The sequence below is a fragment of the Aquila chrysaetos genome, chromosome 3 (genome assembly GCF_900496995.4).
Source record: "Aquila chrysaetos chrysaetos chromosome 3, bAquChr1.4, whole genome shotgun sequence".
In the NCBI taxonomy this organism is placed as follows: domain Eukaryota; kingdom Metazoa; phylum Chordata; class Aves; order Accipitriformes; family Accipitridae; genus Aquila; species Aquila chrysaetos.
In genome coordinates this window covers 52,445,760-52,467,706 of record NC_044006.1, presented here as the reverse complement: position 1 = coordinate 52,467,706, position 21,947 = coordinate 52,445,760, and the positions used below count along the sequence as shown (strand labels likewise).

At 40.5% G+C, this 21,947-nt stretch overlaps 1 protein-coding gene across 3 annotated transcripts in view; it reads right to left on the bottom strand.

The window, feature by feature from the left end:
• CALCR (calcitonin receptor) overlaps positions 1-21,947 on the bottom strand; it is a 181,368-nt gene that overhangs the window by 35,348 nt on the left and 124,073 nt on the right. For all 3 annotated transcript variants that reach the window (XM_030010291.2, XM_030010292.2, XM_030010293.2), the window contains exons 5-7: positions 17,756-17,868; positions 13,463-13,554; positions 6,362-6,488 (exon numbers count right to left, since the gene is read on the bottom strand). In XM_030010291.2, the coding sequence (XP_029866151.1) occupies positions 6,362-6,488; positions 13,463-13,554; positions 17,756-17,868 (332 nt within the window). The remainder of the gene's footprint in view (positions 1-6,361; positions 6,489-13,462; positions 13,555-17,755; positions 17,869-21,947) is intronic.

The window sequence follows — 21,947 nt, the reverse complement described above, 5'->3', positions numbered from 1 at the left end:
CCCCATGTGTCAGTTCTCTTTTGTGGATGAAGGCATAGGCAGATAGAGCAGGAATTTCTTTTCCCTGTCACCTCCTGAGGTGACCCCCCTATAGACACATGCACATCAGGGACTGTGCTTGCTTGCACCTCTCAGGCTCAGCCATCACAGCTATGAACCTCAGAAATGTGATATGGTACTTTGTAGTCCAATTCAGAAATGCCTCTTAGCTGGGACAGGTTCTCTCTAAACCTGAGCTTTAGAGCCAAGCCTTCCTGTTCTCTCTCTCTTTCTATTGGTTTCCCAATTAGCAGTGGCATCCTTTTTGGTGTTTTTAAAAAAGAAAAAGTTAAATGGATCTTAGAAGGATGTTAGTGACTTCACTGGTTCCTCTTTCAAAAGATAGTTTGTGACTCTCCTGTCCTGGTATAGCATTTCCTATGTCAGGAAATAACTTGTGCCAGTCGAACACTCACTCTTCTCTGCTTTACTAGCAAAAGCTAATGACAAGACAGGTAGCTGTCACAGGGGAAATGGGAGGGATGGGAGATGCGAGCTTGTCTTCATGTACCTGCTCAGGCAAAGGAAAACTAATGGGATTTGCGTATTTATTTGTAGATGTCAAAAATTATTCTGGGGCACCTGCAAAGTCTAAAGCACAGCCTCAGTCCTTTGCTTGTAAATGACGAATTAAAGGGTTTGGTTCACTTTCCCACAACAGGCACTTTTGCTCCCTGTTTTACTTTGAAGCTGAACAAAAAAATGCCAGAATTTCATCACTGAACATGGTGCGGTGAGACACAAAACTGGTGGAAAACCTTTGACTTCAAAAGAGCTTGGCATGAGTGTAACTGGAGACTGACTTTGGCCCTCTTTGACTTACACAAAAGCAAGTAACACATTATATTCTCCCCAGGTCAACCTTGCTGAGCCAGTTTGTCCTAGTGAAGTCAATGCACAAATATAATCTGCAAATGTACAAAATTTGCGCAATTTGTAAATTCACAAATACACTATGGGCCCGGTCTCGCCAAGCCTCATTCCTATACCCGAAGCAGCAGAAGGGCAATGTTTTAAACAGCCAGTTGGACCCTTTGTTAGACAAAGAACTCCTAGGCAAGATGATGACAGCTTTCACAAGAACACCGACCCTCTTCTAGCATAGAAGATGATACACTAGAAGATTCGGGAGACATGACCGCTAGGCATTGGCTAGTAATTCTCTATTAAAAGTTTGGTCTTTGATTACTTTTGCATCTAGACAATATTCTAGAGTAGCTTTGAGTCATCTCTTCAGGGCTAAATGGGCTGCAGAGGCCCCTGTAAGTAATGTAGTGGAAGCAGGATGGAGGAACAGATGTACTAAGATGAAAGACTTTGGAGATGCTTTGAGAGTGACAGGAAAGCTCTGGAAATAGTTACATCAATAAAGAATCAAATTATTTAACAAGAACACAGCCTCCTGAAGCTCTACCCTGAGCATAATACATGAAACAACTCAGAGGATCAAAGCTCCCTTCGTCTTTGTGGAGTTCCACCTTTGCTGCTTCCAAGGGGGCTGCACCATGAGGACTGCTGGGACTATTGAGGCAAACACAAGTCACGTGGAACAGCAGTTTTGCCATTTATCTTCACTGTTATCAACTATGAGCCTCTCATTTGAGAAAAACATGTTTTAAAACCCCCCAGGCTCTGCCAGGCTACATCAGAAGGAACTGAAAGCAACAAGAGATGACAAGGTAACATTTACATGGTAAAAAGTCCTAACACTGATACTGTTCCTGAAATGCTGTGAATCTCCTTTGTTTTCTTGGCTCTCATTCCCTCCCTATTCCTTTAAGAATAGGGGAAGTCACCAGTATTGTAACCCCATAAATCACAGTAACTACCCTTTACACACTCCTCATCTGCCCCCACAGCTCAATGTTTTATTTCTACTGTTTTAGTGTGATAGGGAGGAAAACCTAATACACTTGGGCAGTCATGGTTTTCACTTGAATTTGTCAATGGTGAGATTATTTATAGTGTTTTAGTGTCCATGAGGATACTAGATTTTTTAATACTACTACCATGGCCTTGCTTTGAAGAGTGTAATGCTAGTGTACACCAGCTTTTGTGCTCTTCTCACTTTCTCTTTGTCTCACTAATAATGCTGAGTGGGAAGCAGCTTAGTGGTTTCTCCTGAAGGCTTGCCTTCTACCAGGAGATGGGTTTCAGGCAGTACGATTAAACCAAGTGCCCTTTTTCACCCCACTTCATGCCCACAGTGATAGAAACTTTAGCAATATGCTTGGGAAAGGGAAGGGACTATGTGCTCTTGTCAGAGACAGAGAGTGCATGCTGCACCATCAGCTAGAATGGTAAACCAGCTAAGGATCTTTAAAGTATATCTACATCTACACAAGGAGGCAAGAACAGGCTTCAGCCTATCACACCCAATGTTCAAGAGCTGAGCAAGTTACAGATACTGCCAGTGGAAAGGAGACTTTGCCGGGCTCAGCCCAGCCCACACCCAACCTGTCTGTGAAAATGAAATCACGGTGCTTGTAATAAAACATGGATTGCTTTGGGTTGTCCCTTACCAGCTCTGCTGCTGTACCCATGTAAGAGGGGGTACAGATTATTTATACATTAAGGCATAAATAAGCTGTGTGGCAGAGAGCTGGGACTTGACAGTGAGATTGGAGCATGCCTGAATGGATGCTGGGTCCTTACTCTCTGATACCATAGCCAAGCATGAGAGCCCACGCAGGGCTCCCAGGAGCTACCAGGGGAGCACTGGCCCTTGCTATGGACTCTAAAACTGCAATTGAAATAAAAAATTTCACACCATGTAACGCCAGAAGCAAGGGTGAAACTACCACATGAAAGGTGAAGAGGCTACAGAAGAGCCTGGAGAAAGAAGAGAACAGATATCTCCACTAGAACAGGAAAGTGATAAAAATACAGTAAGATCTCTTAAAGCTTTTCTGAAAGAGGTTCTAATTACTGAGCCATCACTGATTTGTAACCAAACTTAGTCCCATCTACAAACATATTTATATTGGTGCCCATGGAGCTGATCAATTATTCAGTTTCTCATTAGCAGAGCTATCCCTTCAGTCATTAGCTGTGTCTTCCTTTACCCCCATCAGTACTGAGTATTAAAATTACTAGCCTTGTGGAATACAAAAAATGAAGAATACAGATCTGACGTGCAAGACTGTATTAAGAGATTAGGCAGCAAGAGTTTAATTTCTGTTTCCAGGGTTTTTAATGGAGAACATAATGTGCTGTTCACAGATCACCATTCTTCTGTGGGACAGTCTCATTTAAGAAGGTGATAAGAAGATACCTCTTCCTATAAAATGTGTTCCAGTAATAGTGTAATTGATGCAGTTGCTACTTCAGATACACCATGCAAAAAAATTAGCTCACGTAACATTTTTCAGTACGTGTAAATAAGTGTTCATACACGTGTCCTATTTATTTTTGTTCAATGTCCCTGAAACATCTTCATTGCTTCTTTGTTTCTTGTATGGCCACCTGGGCTCACATCCTTCTCTTCCATCATTTCAGATCCAGATAAATCAGAGAGAGAGAAAGAGAGAGAGAGAGAATTATATAACCAGAAAGCAGGAAAAAATGAGATAAAAAAGCAAATCAAGATATATCAAAAAAGCAGCTTGACTTACCATTTTACATGAGCAGAATGATCACCAAAGGGTTTAACTCTGTGCAGCAAACTATATGTGAGTAAGCATGCAGTATGGCCTCTCCTCATGTAAATGATGCTTTGGATTGTCTCACATCTTTTGTGTCTGGATCACAGGGAGAATGTGGGTGTCTTGGTGTTAGGGATGAATTTCCTTTCTTGCTCCTCCTGTCTTTTCTCTTTGTTATTTAACAGAACCTTCTTTCTTCTCTCAAAATTATATGGATTTGTTGATATCTTCATAAATAAGTATCCACTGTAAGTATTTTCCCATGGCATTGCATATTTAAAATCTATTGTGAAACTTTAGGCAGGGAAAAAAAAGCTGGAGCTATTGGGGTGGAAACACATTTATTATTTTGCAGAGTAAATAAACCACCAACTTCATCTCTGTATATGCACACTACATAATGGGTATCTGTGACTGTTTGAAATTCCTTCTACACACTTCACTATTTCTGTATATATCAGAGGTAGGAGGCACACACACATGAGCCTGTCAAGCTCAGAAGATGCATAGGTGGAAAGTGGATAAATGCAGCAAACTACAGGAAGTTGGAAGTAGTCATCTTAAGATGGACTTAATAAAACAGACAGTGCGGTAGGGGCAGAAAAAAACCAAGCTATAAAGCCTTCATTTGCTCTGTTAATCAGCATTAAAATAAAAATATTATGGGAATCTACCTGGTGGGATAAGTAAATTTTTAACGTAAATCCTTTAAGTCTTCATATACTCATATGGAGACTATATGTAATTTCATCACATGTTAAAAACTTGCCCCTGGCTGTTCACTTTCTTTTCCCAATCAAGTATTTACAAGTTTATTATGTTACTAAAATAACAGAATACACTTCCTAGTAATGTTGGGAGACTGAACATATTAATAGGTCACCTCACCTGTTTTTTTTCTGATTTTTTTTTTAAGGAAGGGAAATCTAGAACATGAGGCAGGATTAAGCAGTGAGTGTACTCTCATCCTGTATTTGACTGCAGAACGAAAACGGGAGACACCAGGTCTTCTGGCCCCAAGTTTTGCACCTCGCCTCTAGACAGCAGTTCACTGCTGACTCAAAGACATGTGAATCTGGTTTGGAAGAAGAAAGTGCAAAACAAAGGCTTTGTTCATAAAAGCATGTGCTTAGCTAACTAGCTGCAGCCAGGTTTGCTAACACAGCTGTATTTGGTAACATCAGTGGAAGGACACAGCTTGGGCGATTTCTGTGACTGTATTCAGCACTAAGGTGCCTCTTCGGGCCATATTCGGGCCGGAGACCTGAAAGCTGACTGCATGCATGAACCTCCACACTGCTCTGGGGCTCCACGGCCTCCAAAGATAACCACTTACGTAATTTCTATACTGTCTGTTGCCAATGGAAGTTGGGGGTTTTCATCGGGTGATGCTCAGTGTGCCGGTACCTGGCCTGTGGCTCTACCAAAGCCTCTGAGAGCTTTGTCATTGACTTCACTGGGGTCAAGATTTCAGTCCAAATAAAGGTCCAGCCCAAAGGCACTAGATACAGTTTTTTAATGAAATTTTAAAGCATAAGAGTACTCGCCGTGGCCTCAACTTTTAGTTTAAAGCACTTCAGAAAATTTACTTCTGCTGTCAGGAGGTACCACTTTTAACCCTGGGGCAACGATCTTACTTCAATTTAGGTGCCTGATATCATCTGCCAGCTTTTTGTCTTCAAATATCAAACGTATTTTCATTGCATCTCTTGCACAGGCTACGTACATATGATGCTATGCAATAAGGAGAAACAAAATATGTGATTTTTTAATTATTTTTCTGCTCTTCTATTTTTTAATCTCCAGATGGTCCCTGGTACTGGTGATGTTTTCTTTAGTCTATATATTTCCTGCTTTAATTAGCTTACTTAACCAGTAAGCTTTAATTAGCTGACTTAACCAGCACACATTTGAGACACACACGTGATCAGATAATATCAGGTGCTAATGTTTAATTGCTCTCACAAAATTAGAAGCAGATAAATGGTTGAACTGTAATTGAATGATCTTATTAGAAGACAAGCTGATCAGTGTTGTGACATAACTTGAGAGATTCCCAGGCTTGCATTAATTTCACATCAGCCGGGGCTGCTGTAACGACAGCGAGCACAATGCAACTGCTCTGTTAGAGAGCAAGATCAGAGCTGGGTGACTGAGATCTGCCATAGTTATTTATCAGGTGAGGGGCTGGCACAATTTGTGTCACTAAGAGCAGTGAAGCAAGCTATGGTTTGATTTACCACCTCCTAAGAAAAAAAATGCAGCAAACAGATCTTTTGGGTCAGTATTTTGAAAAAAGTTGTCTCTCTCTCCAACCCTGCCCCTCCCTACCGTGTGTGCTTGTGGGAAAGGACATGCAGCCACCAAGGGCACCTGTCCCTTCAGGGGCTTTGCTGGGAAAAGTCAGGTAGTGCCGAGAGAGTTGGGGATCTGACACATGTTTGTATGGATGGGCTGGCTGGAACAAGTCTGAGATTTCTTCTTGTACCAGATTCAAAGATTTCTATTGCTCCGTGAAAGATCTGAGTAAGGTTGAGTGAAGTTCTCAGAATCTACACCCTCCATGTGTGTTTTACCAGATGGCTATCGTTAACTGGTGAATGGGAATGTCTGGTTTTGGCATGGCCGTAGTAATTTTACTGGGGTGTTAAGATGGAGAGGAGTCATGCAGTACTTACAGGATCCCTTTTTACAAGGCCAGGGTTAGGCACAACAGCAATGAGGTGGGCAATTGTAAACATGGAGTTCAGCACGTAAGAAAAAAACAAATTCTTATGCAGTGTTATCCTTTGACAGCTGAGGCTCCTGAAAAATATGTAGCACACATCGTAAATTAGTATTTTTCTTCTGATGTCACTTTAACGAGCTCTTTCTGGCAATAGTCTCTCAAGAATGCCTTTTGGCAAGGCATAATCGGAAAATACATGCCTTGCATCGCAGTCATAACCTCTGACAAATTTTTGGTTTTGTTTTTACACCTGTTTAGCACCACATGCTTTTTAGCCCATGCTGTAAAGAGCCATCCAGCTACATTCTCAGCCCTTGATGCCTTTCTTTATTTCATGGTAATCGAGACATTAAGTGGTGAAGCAGAACCCTGAGAATTATTAGATGCGCATGATACAAGTAATGAACATCAGGAATACTGCTTTATAAGTAACTGTTCCCTGGAGACTCAATTTCTCAAATATTCAGATGAAAATTATTTGTTACTTTAGGAATTAGTGGTGAGACAGGATGGGAAATTTGGGCAGGAATCTCCTTAAATTACAGGGAGATTTGGGTTGGTATCCTGCATGTTTCTAACTCCAGCTGAGATCCCAAACCAGAAGAGGTTGTTTTCCTGCTTAGAAGGAGCAACAATCTTTTCCGAATGACTGATTTTGGGGAGGGTAGGATTTCTGCTATTGTGGGTAGCAGAATTTCACAAGAGAAGTTTGCAGAATTCTTGTGAAACCAAATCATGACTGCAGTTTCAGACCTGAAGTGTCTCCCCTTTCTAATTCATGCCCAAATCCTCATGCCACCTCCTCGGCTACCCCTGATGCAGGGAACAACATCCCTGCAGCGCTCCATGCCCCGGAGCACAGCCTGGGGCTGGCAGGAGGTGATTGCAGAAAGGCAGTCATGGAGTTGTTAGATAATGCTAAATGTGATGTCTGTATTCAGTGATCACTGAGAGCAAGCAGGCAAAACTGGTAGATAAAAACCAGCTAAGAAGAGCAAATATTGCTGTCTCGCTGAGGTAAGCTTCCCCCCTTGGCACTAGGAGTCTTCTGCAGTCTGGAACGGAGCACAGGCTGTGACTCCCTGATGCTTTGCGTGTGGATGTCAATGCATAATGCACTTTCTTTAGAAACAGAGATCTAATCTAACCAACTGAACTCTTTTCTGCTAATTTTGCTTGTTTGTTTATGTATTTATTTTCCCTTTTTAGCTCCTTGGTCACCTGTCACTTATTCTTAGTTCTCTATACACCTATTTTCTGAGTCATTGGATGGAATTCTTCCTTTAGCTTGAGGTCATCTTTCTGGTTATGGTCATCATCATCCTGCAATGCTCATCACTTTTGTTGACCTCCTTATTTACCAAGACACCTTCTTTGGTTCAGGATGTCCATGAGATGTAGGTCCCGGGGGCTAGGAATGAGAATATCTCCTTACACTTGCCCTGATTTTATATTCTTCCTTTAGTATCAGATATTGGCAACTGATGAGCACCAGATATGGAGCCAGGTGCACTTTCAGTTTGCTCCACTTGGCCACAGAAATGTAGACTCTTGTCTCTCCAGCTGCCTGTCTACATGGGTACCGGTACAGAGACAGTCCTCTCTGAAAGTCTCTGCCAGGCACATGTGCCTCCACTCCCATTTCTGTCCTTCCTCACTGCTCCGCTTGACTTTTGCCACTCTTACTCCTCTATTAGTTTGGACTGTCCTTCACTGCATGTTGCCTTCACCTGCTGTCCAAGCTCCTTTCCCTGCCTGCCGTCCTCTCTTAGTTTTACTCCTGCATTGCTCTCCTCCTTTCCTCTCAGTACTCCCCACCTTTTTCCTTGACTTCAGCTTTCACGTTAAAGACCCACCTAGATCATTAAGCGTATATTTCCATACCCTCACTCTTTAATTTGACCTTCAGTGTTTGCCTTCAAAATGGCGTCAGCACCTGTCTGACTCATCCCACACCGAGAGGAAAACATTTTAGCAAAACCAAAACGCTTACTTGATTGATCCTCTCTTCTGGTTTTGACAAACATCTGTAATCTTCTCCTTCTCTGACCTCTTAGCTCTCTTTCTGGCCCTCTTCCTGATTTCCTAATCATTCCTTCATGGTGTTTTTGAAGGCTCCTTGTCACTCCCCACCCATCTTTCTATATGCTCCCTACTTCACTTCATTAATCAGTATGCAAGAAGGCATCACTAAGCCAGTTACCTGTGTCGAAAAATTGTGAGGTTTTTGTGTCACTATCCCTCTATCAATTTTGTCTCAGAGTTTCAGAGTCTCCTATGTTTCTCGTGGTTCCCCTATGTTTCATGTTTATTCTATGTCTCCTGCATTTCCTCTGGCAGAGATAGGTTTTCCTATCTACTCACGGAGTCACCCTTACTTTTGCGTTCCTATCCCCACTTCTATATTGCATCTAGGATATTTTGACTTCCAAGGAGTTTTTAGCATTATTTTCTTCATGAATCTGTCATTTCTTCTCATTCATGAATACTGAGAATACTGACTTTCACCGCCAGCCATTTTCCATCTCCTACCCACTTGTTTAATTTTCAAATTATTTTCATGCTTTCTACCATGCTCTCCCTTACCCCTGGGGAAGACTCCCAACAAACTTACACGCATTATCCTTCTTCAACTCCCCCTTTAAAAGCCTTGGCAACAAGTAGACTGCAGGTGCATTCACAACACACTATCTATTATTCTGGCAAATCTAGACTTATTGTACTTCCCATCTGTCTTTATACAAATGTCTTTGTTTTAATAATTCAACTGGAAGTGATTTGGAGCGAGGAGTCCCTTTTCTCTTTTGTATTTTATCATATAAGATAATGGGGTCTCAGTTTGCAATTATAAAACTATCACATTAATGTGATCATGCACGTAACTGTTAGACACTACTTTATGAATAGTCTGTCTCCTGTTATGAGTTAGTATTGCTTAGTGATGCTCATCACTACTGATTCAGTATTCCCTTCCGAAAGTACTGCAACATCTGTGATGCCAGATCATTATGAATCTTGATACCCCAAACTGAAAGGAAAATAAAGCTCTGCCGGGAGAGGCTTATATGTGGGAAACAGCAACCTCTGCAAGCTGTTTGTTGCTGCCTCTACAGTCAAAGGCTATTATACAGTCCTGAAATAATCTCCTGCTATCTGATTGACTGTCTGATTGACAGCTTGCATTCTGTTGAAGGTCAAATAATCTATTGCTGTCATAGCCAGATGATAGAGAACAACTGAAGGTAACATGAACCCTGCTCCCATACAGGTTTATTCTCACTTTCTTATGATTGTAGTTTGGTTTCCTCTTTGTCCTCCCATCTTGCAGTGCTTCGTTTTAATTCCTTTCTCTACTTCTTCCTGTAACCTTTGTGTCATGGATTAGTCATGGAAGGGGAAGGAGAAGTGGAGGAGGAAAGAGAGGAGGAGGTGTGTTGCTGTCTGGAAGGCTGCTGCAAAGATGAGTCTTTCAGCGCGGCCTGGGACCGGTCAGGATCGTGCGTTGTCCATGACTCAGAGCTAAGAGTGAGTCAGCCCGATCCTGCCTCGCTTGCCGCAGGGAATCACCTTCCTCATCCATTTTGGGCAGCCAATTTAACCAGATCCTGTCTTTACTGTCCCAAAGAACTCTGAAGCCCGGGTATAGGATTCCAAATCAGATTAAATTGTGTTCTTCCCAGTTTTCTCAAAGCATTACTGTGTCTGTGGTTTTGTCCTCTTCATCTTTACTTAGATGGGAAGGGAATTCATCAGTTCATTGGGCAGTTTCTAGCTATCTCTGTATCTGATTACTGCACATTATCACAGTCACTCATCAAGCTGCCTCTCTGGAAATCAGCAGAATTCATAACATGTATTTGGGATCCACCTATTTTGGGCTTGTAATCTTACAGACTCTTTCAGTCTATGCAAAGTCCAACTATTTCATTTTTCTGTTTCCTAGACTCAGTCTTGGTGGTGGTGATGTTGGGGGCTTGTTCTTTTACTACCCTTCCTGTTTGACAGTTGAGGCACAGACATCTAATTGTATAGCCCTAGGATTTATGCCAGCTTCTTCTGGCTGCTCAATTTACTAAGCATACCCTTTTCAAGCCCATATGGACGCCCTCATCCATGGTGTACCATTCCAGGGACCAGCAGCAGATGAAGTAACCAGGGACAAGCTTTGCATAATGTTACTAAGAAAATTACTGCTAGGAGGCACACAACCCGAGCATATCCATAGATATGTAGTATCCATAGATGAAAATTGAGACCAGAAATAGGCTAAGGTGCCTCATGTAAGATTTAGATTAAATAATACAGGGACTCTGAGGCTAGAACTGATTTAAGCACTGGCACAAGCTATCTGGGGTTTTGTGGAGCACCTTTACTGCAGATTTTTAGAGCAGGGCAACCATCCCTTGTGCACTAGAGGTGGGGGTTCAGCAAGGGGTTCTTTTTATTCCCAAATTTATGCAATTAATATCCATGTGTAAGCTGGAATTCTGTGTTTGCTATGTGCTGATTGATTCTACAAATCTTCATATGTGTATTTGTGGCCAAAAAACTACATCTCAGAAACACAGACAATGAGGTTGATGATATCTCACAATCTAGCATGTAAAGTTTGTCACATTGCATTGAAGTTTTTCACTTATGCTGTGGAATATTAAATCTATCAATTCCAAGACACTTAACAAATGCCAGTTAGTTTAGACACATAAAAAGTCTGTACTAAAAGAGTCATGGTAACTGTTTAAAACTAAATGGTCATGATAGAAAATGCACTAGCTGTGCTTCATTACGATTCCTTGGCCTTACAGGTGACAAAAAGGAATAGCTGAATGTTTACAGAAATACCCTTTGTTTTAAGTTAAGCCTGCAAGATAAAGGAATAGAAAAAATGACCAATTTTTCCCTTTTCAGACTTGGAAATTTCAGTGTGAAAAACTGCTTTGGAAAATAAAGGTTCTACGGAGAATTAATCCTGGTCTTTTTGAAAATAAGGCATATATACATTCATGATTTGGCATGAGTGGGAAGGTATTAATTTAGAACCTGCTCATAATTCACAGTTACTATTTTGGTCACTAAGATCTGAAAAACCGCAATTGATGTGTTTGTTAAATTTGAGTTGGGAGATTTGAGGGCTTATTTTTGGCTTTCATTTTTCTAGAAACATCAACCAAATAAAACCAAATGGTAAATTCTGACCTGTATACAAAAGTAATGCTCTTCATCTGCCTGCTGGAAAGATAATTAATGCCTAGAAGTATTCTACGCTTCTGGATTGCAAATATGTCTTTGAGCTGCTGAAATAGTTTGATGAATACACAAAAGAATGTAATTTATGTTTCTATGAGGATGATGATAAAGAAACAAAAAATTGTATTTTGGATGCTCATCAAGGGCTCAAATCTGTTGACATTCATGTAGAAATAAGCTTACTAATACTCTCACACAGGCCTATTTGTGTTCTGGCACAATTTAGGTTGAAATAATTTCTGGTAGGCTAAATTACAACCTTGAAACAGTATACTCTTACAACAGTGATGGACTTTTACTTACTGCAGATTGCCATTAGTGTGCAACTATTCTTTCTTAAAATCTGTAAAGAAGCTTGTGAAGAAAAAAAGATTTTTTGTTTTCCCTTTTCCTTGTGTTCTTGACTGCTCAAAGAACACTGCATTCTTTGAAGAGTTTGGGGTTTTTCTCTATTCTTGAATGAGGCAAGTTTTTTGGCAAGAAAAGTCCATCAGGTTACAACTGTGTGTGTTATTTATTCAGAAGCAGTTGAAATTGTTTCTTAATTACTCTTACTTTGTTTCCCAGTGAGCAGTGTGGGGAATACTCCTTTGTATCCTTGGAAACCTCTATCCAGGTAAAGTTGGAAAACTTTACCTGGCCTTTTAGATTATCTTGCAGTTGTCTCCATATATACTCTATTGATGGTGAGCATTTCTCTATCTCTGGTCATGAACTGGTGGTCTAGCTATCTGCTTGAAAGTAACTGATGCACATTTGCTGACATCAGTAAGATTGGCTCATTATACTGGATGTATCATTCTGTTTCATCAAAGTATCTGTGAATGGACATTACAACCCTGATTTCTGAGTGTGCTATCAGTAGGGGAAGTTTGCAGTTTATAGTAATGTTACAAAAGTGAAATACCTTAAAAAAATTGCTGAAAGAGCTAGGAGAATATAGCTTATGCAAGTCATTATAGCTCTGGATGTACAATAGCTCAGGATCTTGTCCATTGTTTCTTCTTGAATATTTTCCTCGGGGCCTTTGATGTCTTCTAGTGCTTACCATTTCCCCGAGCTGAAAACTGAAGGCTGTTCCCAGACAGCCCTTCATTACTGATTGCGACTGAAGCTGTGACTGCCTGTCTGACGGCAAATCTGAGCTCCCTCTGCTCCTTCACTGCAGACACATTATAATAAATGGTGTGCAGACAGGTTCACTAAAGGATAAGATTTAAACGCTCTAGTTAAGTTGCCATACAGTAGCTGCAGTGCTTTCAGTGAATCTCAATTTAGTCTCCTTTAAAGTTCTGATACAGGACATCACTGTTTTTCCTTTTAATGATGATGACAGGCTACTCACTAGTGTCAGATTCACTCTTAGTGCTGAGTCCTGTAAGCACCTACTCAAGTCAATAGCTCAGTCCTTCAGCATCGGATGAAGGTACTCCTGTTCTTCAGGAGCTGGGGGCTCCAAGCCAATGCCCTGTGTAGTCACTGCACCTGCCAGGGGCTGGACGTGCCCTTCAAGGAACAATAGGCAACTGGTAAATGAAGGGCCCTACTGCACCCCCGGTTACACCATTTCCCTATGGGCTGCACTTTTACACCACTATTGATAAATCTAACAGCATGATCTTGGCTATGCACTACATGTCCCATTGGTGAAAAGACCCTGTGCTGAGACTTTTTTACCAGGATTATATAAAAAGGCACTCAGAAGAGCTGTTCCTCACTGCCATGTCTCCTTCCAATCTTTTCTTTGGTTACCACTTGAGATCCCTCAGGGAAAGAGGAGAGAATGTCTGTAAGAAACACTTACTTGAAATAGAAGAAAATTGCCAAGGAAATCAACAGGGATGTTATAGACAAAGCATGGCCAACGATCGCCATATAATAAAGTATGAACGCCATCTGCAATTTAACAACAAAAAAAAAGGCAAACATGAACAATTTGCAGGCACTCACGGTTTTTTCTCATTGAGGAAGAATCTACAAAATCAACCTCCCATTTTGTATTTCTTTTCTTTCAAAGGTTCTTTTTCAATATACTTTTAATATCAGCAATCTATTAAATAGCATGACTCATGGTCTAAAGATGAGATAAGTGTTTCTTAGATGAGTTGATCTGTTTCTGCTGCGCTGAAGTAACTGGTGAGATCTCTGCTCACACTATGTGTAACTAACTTTCCCAAGCTCTAGGAGAGCACAGCAGACATAACACATTCGGATTTTCAAAAGTCCACGACAAGTTTCCACACAAAAAAAGTTAGTAAAGGAAATAGGTTGCCACAGGACTGGTAGAAAGCTTTTATTGTTTTAAAGCAGCTTAAACAACAGGGAGAAAAATCTTAATGGTCATTTTTGGAGATGAGTCAGTGGTTAGGTGCCCTCAGGACTGGTATTGGGGCTGGCTTTTTGTTCAACATATTCATCAGTAACCTGATGCAGAGAAATCTCTAAGTTTCCAGGTGATACTTAGGTCTTCCAGATAATAGTGAGGGACTACAGAAGGGCCTCACATAACTGAGGGGACAAGAAGATGCCATATGAGCTTTAATACAGAAAAAAGTGGGGTGATACACCTAGGGACAAATGATCTAAACCCTGCCTACACAATGCTGAACTCAGAACTAGAAACCGCACTCAGGAAGGAGATTTTGGAGTCATCCTGGCCAGTTGTCTGAATCACTGGCTTAGTGTGTAATGACAGCCAAAATGTCAACAAAATGTTGGATATCATCAGAAAAGGCACTGAGGGTAGAACATCCTTGTGCCTCTGCTTCAAATTTTCATAGCACAGCTTAAATGCATGTGTGTTTCTTGTCTCCACACCTTATGGACATGGCAGAGCTAGGAAAGGTGGAAAGAAAGCAACTAAAATGACTGAGGTAGAGTAGCTGTGCTATGACTAGTGGGTACAAACGCTGGGATTCTCCCCTTTGGAGAGAATTCAGAGGGGAATGACGATTAAGGCCTACAGAGTCATGAAAGCAGCAGATGAGATGAAAATTATCCTCAACTCCTACCACACTAGAACAGCACAGCCTGAGACACATTCTGGTTCACACTGGTGTGAACCTTGCTATTGGGCAGCTAGATGGTCTTACAGTGCTGTGAAGCCAGTATGCACGAACAGATAATTGGGCTTTCACTTTGACTAATGTCAGTGAAATCTAAGATAGGCCTATCCATGTTTTGTATGCCAATAGTAAGACAAAATCACAGGACAGCACCTGGGCTGCAGAATGCTGCGGTATTTAAATGTCATACTTTTGTCTCAGCCAAGTTCTTAAGCATCATCCAGCTGTCAGAAGACTGCAGGAGGCTAAATGGCATGCCCGGCTTCACCATTGCCTTCTTTTCTGAAAGCACTAAGATAGTATCAGCCTGTCCTGAAAAAAAAAACCTAGATAGCAGGCCTTAGTTCCTCTGCTGGGTTTATTTTCTTTTCAGCTCCACTTCATTCATTTTTCTGTTACACATGAGCAATTTTCCTTTTTTCAACAATTAGATCAATTGCTTTCTGTAGCCCTAAGTTTTGCCCCTCACATTTTTGTAGTGTTTCCAAGTAATTTTAAACTTTCATTTGAAAACAAATATAAATAAAATTTAGAAAACAAAGCCATTCCTCTTAGCAAAGGTGCACATCTTCTTATTTAGTTTGTTCTTCAGTCATTTTACAACTTTGGAATCAGTTCCTGCTTTCATTAACCTAGGTGGTGGTGGCCTGATTCAAATTTAAGCCAAAGTCACATTTACACCATCCTGACCATGTAGAACAGACATGATCTGAGTGTAAATATCATTCGCCAAATTGTGGATATCTATGCATATTTACTGCAAATATCCTAGGTCTCCTAGTTTTCCTTCACAAAGACTAACCACAACATTGCTAGTAAGCGCAAATGCTTGACAACTTGTTCTGAAGCACCAGCAACCCCAGAGAGGGAAGAGCAGAGTGCAGAGAAGATGAGACAACTTTCTGAATACAGAGTAGTGGGAGAGGTTTACACCTGTGTGCATGTGACATTTCTGCTGCTCCATACTAAGTGGTTGCTGTGGATTTTCACGATATTAGACTGATATAATTTTTAAGCCTGAATTTAATTTACAGATTAACTGTTCAAAAATATGTTGTTGTGCTGCCTATCCTGTATACAACCCTGAGCCTGAAACAGCTAGAAGTAGGAAAGGCTTCCAGATAGCTACATGCAAGTATATGTGCACCCCAGAGGACTCTTGGTTATTCAAACTATCTACCTTTTAGCGTACAACTGCTAAATCAGTTTAACTGTATATCTGGGACTCAGCAATAGCATTTTTGATTACTCCATGTAAACTTACTGTGGTAACTGCTCAAAAAAAGCTTTCCAAATATAACAACAAAGACAGATCAGAATGGACTGAACCATCAGCTAACAAAGCATATGGTTTACCACAACATTTTAAAGAACTGGCTACAATATTTTTTTTTTTAAGTGATCTGCCTCAGAAGTATAGCATGTTGGTATTTCCAGTTAACTTCAACAAATAATGAACTGTTTTATTAATTTCTGCACTCCTTGAACTGGCAATCTGTCATGTCCATTCTGATATATAGGACTTATAACACACTGACTCACCAAATTTTTAGCTTATGCAGATTTTGTCATCCTGGGCTTAGAAAACTTCTAAAAGAAACACTTAAATGTTCTTTTTTTGTCCCTCTAGAATTCTTCACTTGAGGAAACAGAATTCTTGAATAGGAATACCTCCTACTCAGTTAATTATATTATCTGTAGGTACATGGAAATAGTCTACAAATGAAGCATACTCTTGTTTTTGAAGACTTGGATTAAAGGTCATAATCTAACTTGGCATTCCTGTAAAGATAGATTCTTTCTGCATTTTCCATTATTTTTTGTTTCAGAAGAATCTCGATGTACGTATAATTTTCCTTTGTGTTCTATCTGCACTTTGCTTGAATGATGTTCAAAATTGTTCTTCTGGAAACATGGATAATAGGTAACAGAACTACATTTTTTGCCTCCCTACATGCGCCAACATCTGGAAAAATTATATTTTTATGGTGCTTCCATTTAATGCCTCTGTGAGCTCAGAATGTTACTATTATTCTCTCTTTGTCACATAGGTGAGCCCCATTTTACCATGATGGTTACTCATGCCGCAAAAACTTTTAGAATTCACCTCCTGCCTAGTCCAGTAGACTTTTCCAAGGCCCTTTAGGCTGGATCATTACTAAGTATAACCACATACTGCTTTTTGGCTGCATAAAGAAAGATCCTCCAATACAAACCCCAAATCAAATCACTTTTTGACTCTTTTCCTTCCACAATTCCAAATAGTCACAAATTATTCTGTCATAAATCTGTAATCAGATTTTCCTGGAGCTCCACTCACATTTGAGAAATATGTTTATTTTCATGAGCTTCCCTAACTTAATTTTTTTTAAGCTTTTCTCAGATTTCTCTCTCCTTGTTTCTTTTGGTGCTTTTATATTTAGTTCTCCTCTTTCAGCTTAGCAACTTGATTTTGGAAATATTAATGCAAACGCTTAATTCATTATTGTAAATAGTCTCAACGACTTCAGTCAAACTATTAAAGTTAAATGTGTCCAGGCTTGTAGGATTTTCTGGATTAATGGTACCTTCATAAATATTTCTTTTCAAAGAGAGCAAGTACAGGGTGATATTCTTTGTTTAAGAAAAATAATTTTAGCTTACATTAATATTTCTAGCCCCACAGAGAAGACATCAACAGCTTGGAAGATACTTGTTACAGAAAGCAAAATTGAAATTCTAAAGGATCATTTTATAACTGTTGGACAATCAGGGAAAATCATAGGAATTAAAGAATGCATTTGAAAAATACTGCAAAACTTGTCACATGAATTGCTACTAAATTATCCACCCCATAGCAAACCTATATTTAGGTTTGAGCACTCGTCAAATAATTTTAATAAGCTAAAATCATGAGGACAATGCTATTCAATCTGGTGCAACAAATTGAGCTGAAAGATGAGAACTATTCTGGTCTCCCTCATTTGTGTCTTACTGCTAGACAAGCCCAAAACCATTCCCAAACAATCACTGTCTTTTTAACTGTAGCATACCTTCAATTTTTCAGAGGTGAAAGAGTTGCACAGGGTATAGTTGGACCAAGTTCGGTTGCTTTCAGGATGGCGGAACCAGTTTCCAGTTTCATCACAGTATTTTGAAGCCCTCTCTGACAATAAATTGCAAGAATAGTTATTTTAGCATATGCATATTACATACTTTATAAATCCATAAAAAAAGAATTTCTATGTTTGGAAATAAAATGCCTGTGTAACAAAATCCAAAGGATTTTCAACTTGTGCAATTAATATACATTTGTCTCTTTTGGTTTTTTTCTCAGAGATTTATCTGATGGTATACTTGTTTATCTGTCTCCTTTTGTCTTGAATGAACACAGCAGAGAATATATACCCAGCCTTCATTCAGATGCAGTTATTTATGTGATAGTAATTCATTTAAGGAGGCTGTTGAAAGCTGGTTTTGGAAGAGAAAGTGTCCTGGTTTCGGCTGGGATAGAGTTGATTGTCTTCCTAGTAGCTGGTACAGTGCTATGTTTTGAGTTCAGTATGAGAAGAATGTTGATAACACACTGATGGTTTCAGTTGTTGCTAAGTAGTGTTTAGTCTCAAGTCAAGGATTTTTCAGCTTCTCATGCCCAGCCAGTGAGAAAGCTGGAGGGGCACAAGAAGTTGGCACAGGACACAGCCAGGGCAGCTGACCCAAAATGGCCAACGGGGTATTCCATACCATGGGACGTCACATCCAGTATATAAACTGGGGAGGGGGCTGGGGGCAGGGGAATCGCTGCTCGGAGATTAACTGGGCATCAACTGGTGGGTGGTGAGCAATCGCACTGTGCATCATTTGTATATTGCAATCCTTTTATTATTACTGTTGTAATTTTATTAGTGTTATCGTTATCATTATTAGTTTCTTCTTTTCTGTTCTATTAAACCATTCTTATCTCAACCCACGAGTTTTACTTCTTTTCCCAATTTTCTCCCCCATCCCACTGGGTGGGTGGGAGTGAGTGAGCAGCTGCATGGTGCTTAGTTGCTGGCTGGGGTTAAACCACGACAGAAAGCAACGTTAGGCCCTGACGCCGACCCTGACAGAAGCGTGCACAGGCAGGCAAACAGAGCGATGTCTGTATATCGTTAGTTCTTGTCCCAGCCTGCATTATTGATGTTGGAACAAGAATGTACCCACTGGCTAGCGTGCAAATCTAACTCTTTGTTTTCAAACCTGACACTCGCTAGGACATGCTGGTAGCCATACACAGATGCTAGCAGACTGAATCTCGCAGCAGGCTTTCAGGTCTCAAGGGAAATAATTAGTTAAAAATGCTGTGTAGAGAAAGGGCGGCAAGCAGTGTATGAAACAGAGCCTGGGTGCTGGAGATGGTGACAGCCCCAACACCAGCCATGTGCTTATGCAAAGGGATGGAAGAGTCTTGCCCAGTCTGTGTGCCAGCTAAATCCTGCCAGGGGTGAGCAGGAGCACTGCTCCTTTTCCTCTGAGGCTGCAAAGCATGCAGGCACTGGGAGAAGCAGCCTTGCAAACATTTTGGCACAGGTCCCAAGCGTCCAGTTTAATTTGAAATGGCTGCAGTTCTCTGTTTAAATAATCTGATGTGTGTTTGGCCTCTCCACGTGTGTCTCTGGTGCTGGTTCCTGCACCACAGGAGGCTCTGGCATCCTTCCCGAAAGCCCTGCCATATGGATTGCTCTCGGGGCTCATGCTCCTTCCTGTGCGTCCTTTTACTGTGGCAGGGGGATGGTCAGGGCTTTAGCACTGTACAGCTCTAAGGGATGCCTGGAGCCACAGATGTGTGCTGTGCCTGTGTCCTCCCAGCCACGCTCACATTTCTGCCTGGGAAACCCTGGATGCTGAGGCGCAGACAGTCACTTCTAATCACTTGTCAAGTTTTGGACTAGTTCCTTTGGCCTTCCCTCAAACATTAGCCAAATGGGAGTCACTGGAAAGTTTGCCCGAGTAACAAAGGCAGGACAAGATCAGAAACTTAAATTATTTGATGTTTTCTTAAATAGTGACACAGTTGTTTATTTATGAAAAACAGAGGTTTTCAAGTCTGACTTTTAAAATAGTCTAAAAAGCCTATCTTGACTTCCCTTTGCCTATTCTAGCTTTATAATTTTATGGGCTTTATACAGAGATTAACAGCATTTCCGGTCAATACACTTTTACAGAGCCAATTACCATTTAAACATACACATTTTCACTTTTTGTGTTCAACATTTGCATTTATTTTTCTTAATCAGCTCTGATGATTAATGAGTCTATTCATTTGGAATATTCATATTCCCTCTATATACCCTAAGGAAAGCAATCGATCATACTGGCAAGGTAAGAATTGTACAGACTAACCTATCTTCCTCTGACTAGAAATACACTTTATATAATGCCATTGGGAAAAAAAAAAAAAAAAAAAAAAAAGACAATCCTCCAGAACACAGCATACTTTTGAAAATACTATGAGTTTCAAATCATTGTTTTGGGGGGCTTGTTGAAAATCAATACGTGCATCAACAACACCGAGAGGAAAAGTACATGTTATCTCAGCCTTGCATCGCTGCAGCTTGGAGATAATCTCAGACTGCCTGTGTAGCAATGTTCCCATTGTACTTGTTGCCAGATATTATCTAAAGCTGGAAAAAGTTTTCAGTCATAGATAAAAGATTAATGGTTACGCTACCATGGAACACAGCGTACAAACATTGTACCTACTATCCCATACACTCTGCAAAGTACACGGCTTTTGTTACTATGCTATAGAGTATAATGGTAATACCATCTATCATCTCTGTACTTTAGTGCCTAGGTAGGCACTCTGCCGAAGTTTAATGTGGCCTCTGTAAGTTAGAGACAAACTTGTTGCCTCATATTTTTCCTTGAAGCCAGACAAGCACAACTGATCCTAGTCTGGAAGCGGCTGTGTCCCACAGATTTCTTGCTGTGATGTTGTCAGAATATGGGACTGGGCGAAAGGCCTCCCTCCCGTCCATTCCAGTGACTCAAACAGGTCAAACATCTTTTCTAAATCTATGATTTTATACAGAAATAAAGTTGTGAGTCTGTAAGCCAGCCACTGTTGTGCTGCAAGTTATTCTCCAGTGTCCCAGCAGCAGGTGTGGGATTATGAACCTGGGCACGTGTTGGTTTTTTTGCTAACCAGAAGAATCTAGTAACCTCTGAAGAATGTAAGGTAAGGCAATTCCAGCAAGGCACAATGGAAGTGTGTGCTTTAAGACTATTCAAATACTATGTGACCACTAACTTTTTAGGCTCTGTCTGTACCCTATCAGCTTGGATAGGGCACCACTTGGGCATCACGTTATTCAAAGTGGAGGAACTGTGACATTGCATGGGATTCGTCTCATCTGACTTTAGCGACCTCAAAGTTATGCAATTCATAGGCAGTTGTGCAGGCTCTCTGTAGTTAGAAAGACAGACACTTCAAGAGCTGTCTGGGAAAATAGGATAAGAGAAATCTTGTGCACAAGGGCAGTTTCATGGGAGTAGTGAAGTGTCTAAAAAGAGTAACGAGTAGTAATGTTTTTGCATGTGGTATTGCTTGTGCTACGAATAGTGTTTTATGTATCATATTTTCATAGAACCAACTCAGTCATTTATACGTAACAGTTATCTTCATCTAATACCTCTGGAACAAACAGGATAGCTCAATCAATCAGTTTTTTTACAATTAGACCAACTCTATAGCTAGCAGATGTTAAAAGAGTCAACAACATTTTTTTTATTTATTGTTGAGTTACAAGCTGGAAGTAGAAAGAAGTTTTCCTCTGTTGCAGTGCGTGCTCAGCACATACCAGACATTGGATTCTTTGCCATTGTTTGGATAGACCTGTGTAGTACTTAATTTTGCAGATGAGGGACTAGCTGATGTAGCACATGTGATTTACTTACATACTCAATAAAATATTCTCGAAGAAAATTTTTCAAAACCAAAAAAATCATCTGATCTAATACAATGGAGACCCTAGAAAACTTCAGTTCCAGTGTCCTGGTAAGTGAAGTTATCACTATCATCAGAATGTCTCAGTCAGCAGAACTGGAATCTGTATAATAAAGTCATATTGTGCGCTGTGGGGATAAGAATTGATTTTTAAAATACAGCTGTCAAGCTTACTAAGAAGCAGGACAGAAACATACAGAAGGGCAGGAGGAAAAGAAGCAGCTGGACAAAGTGTTCAGGTCTGTTTTATTTAT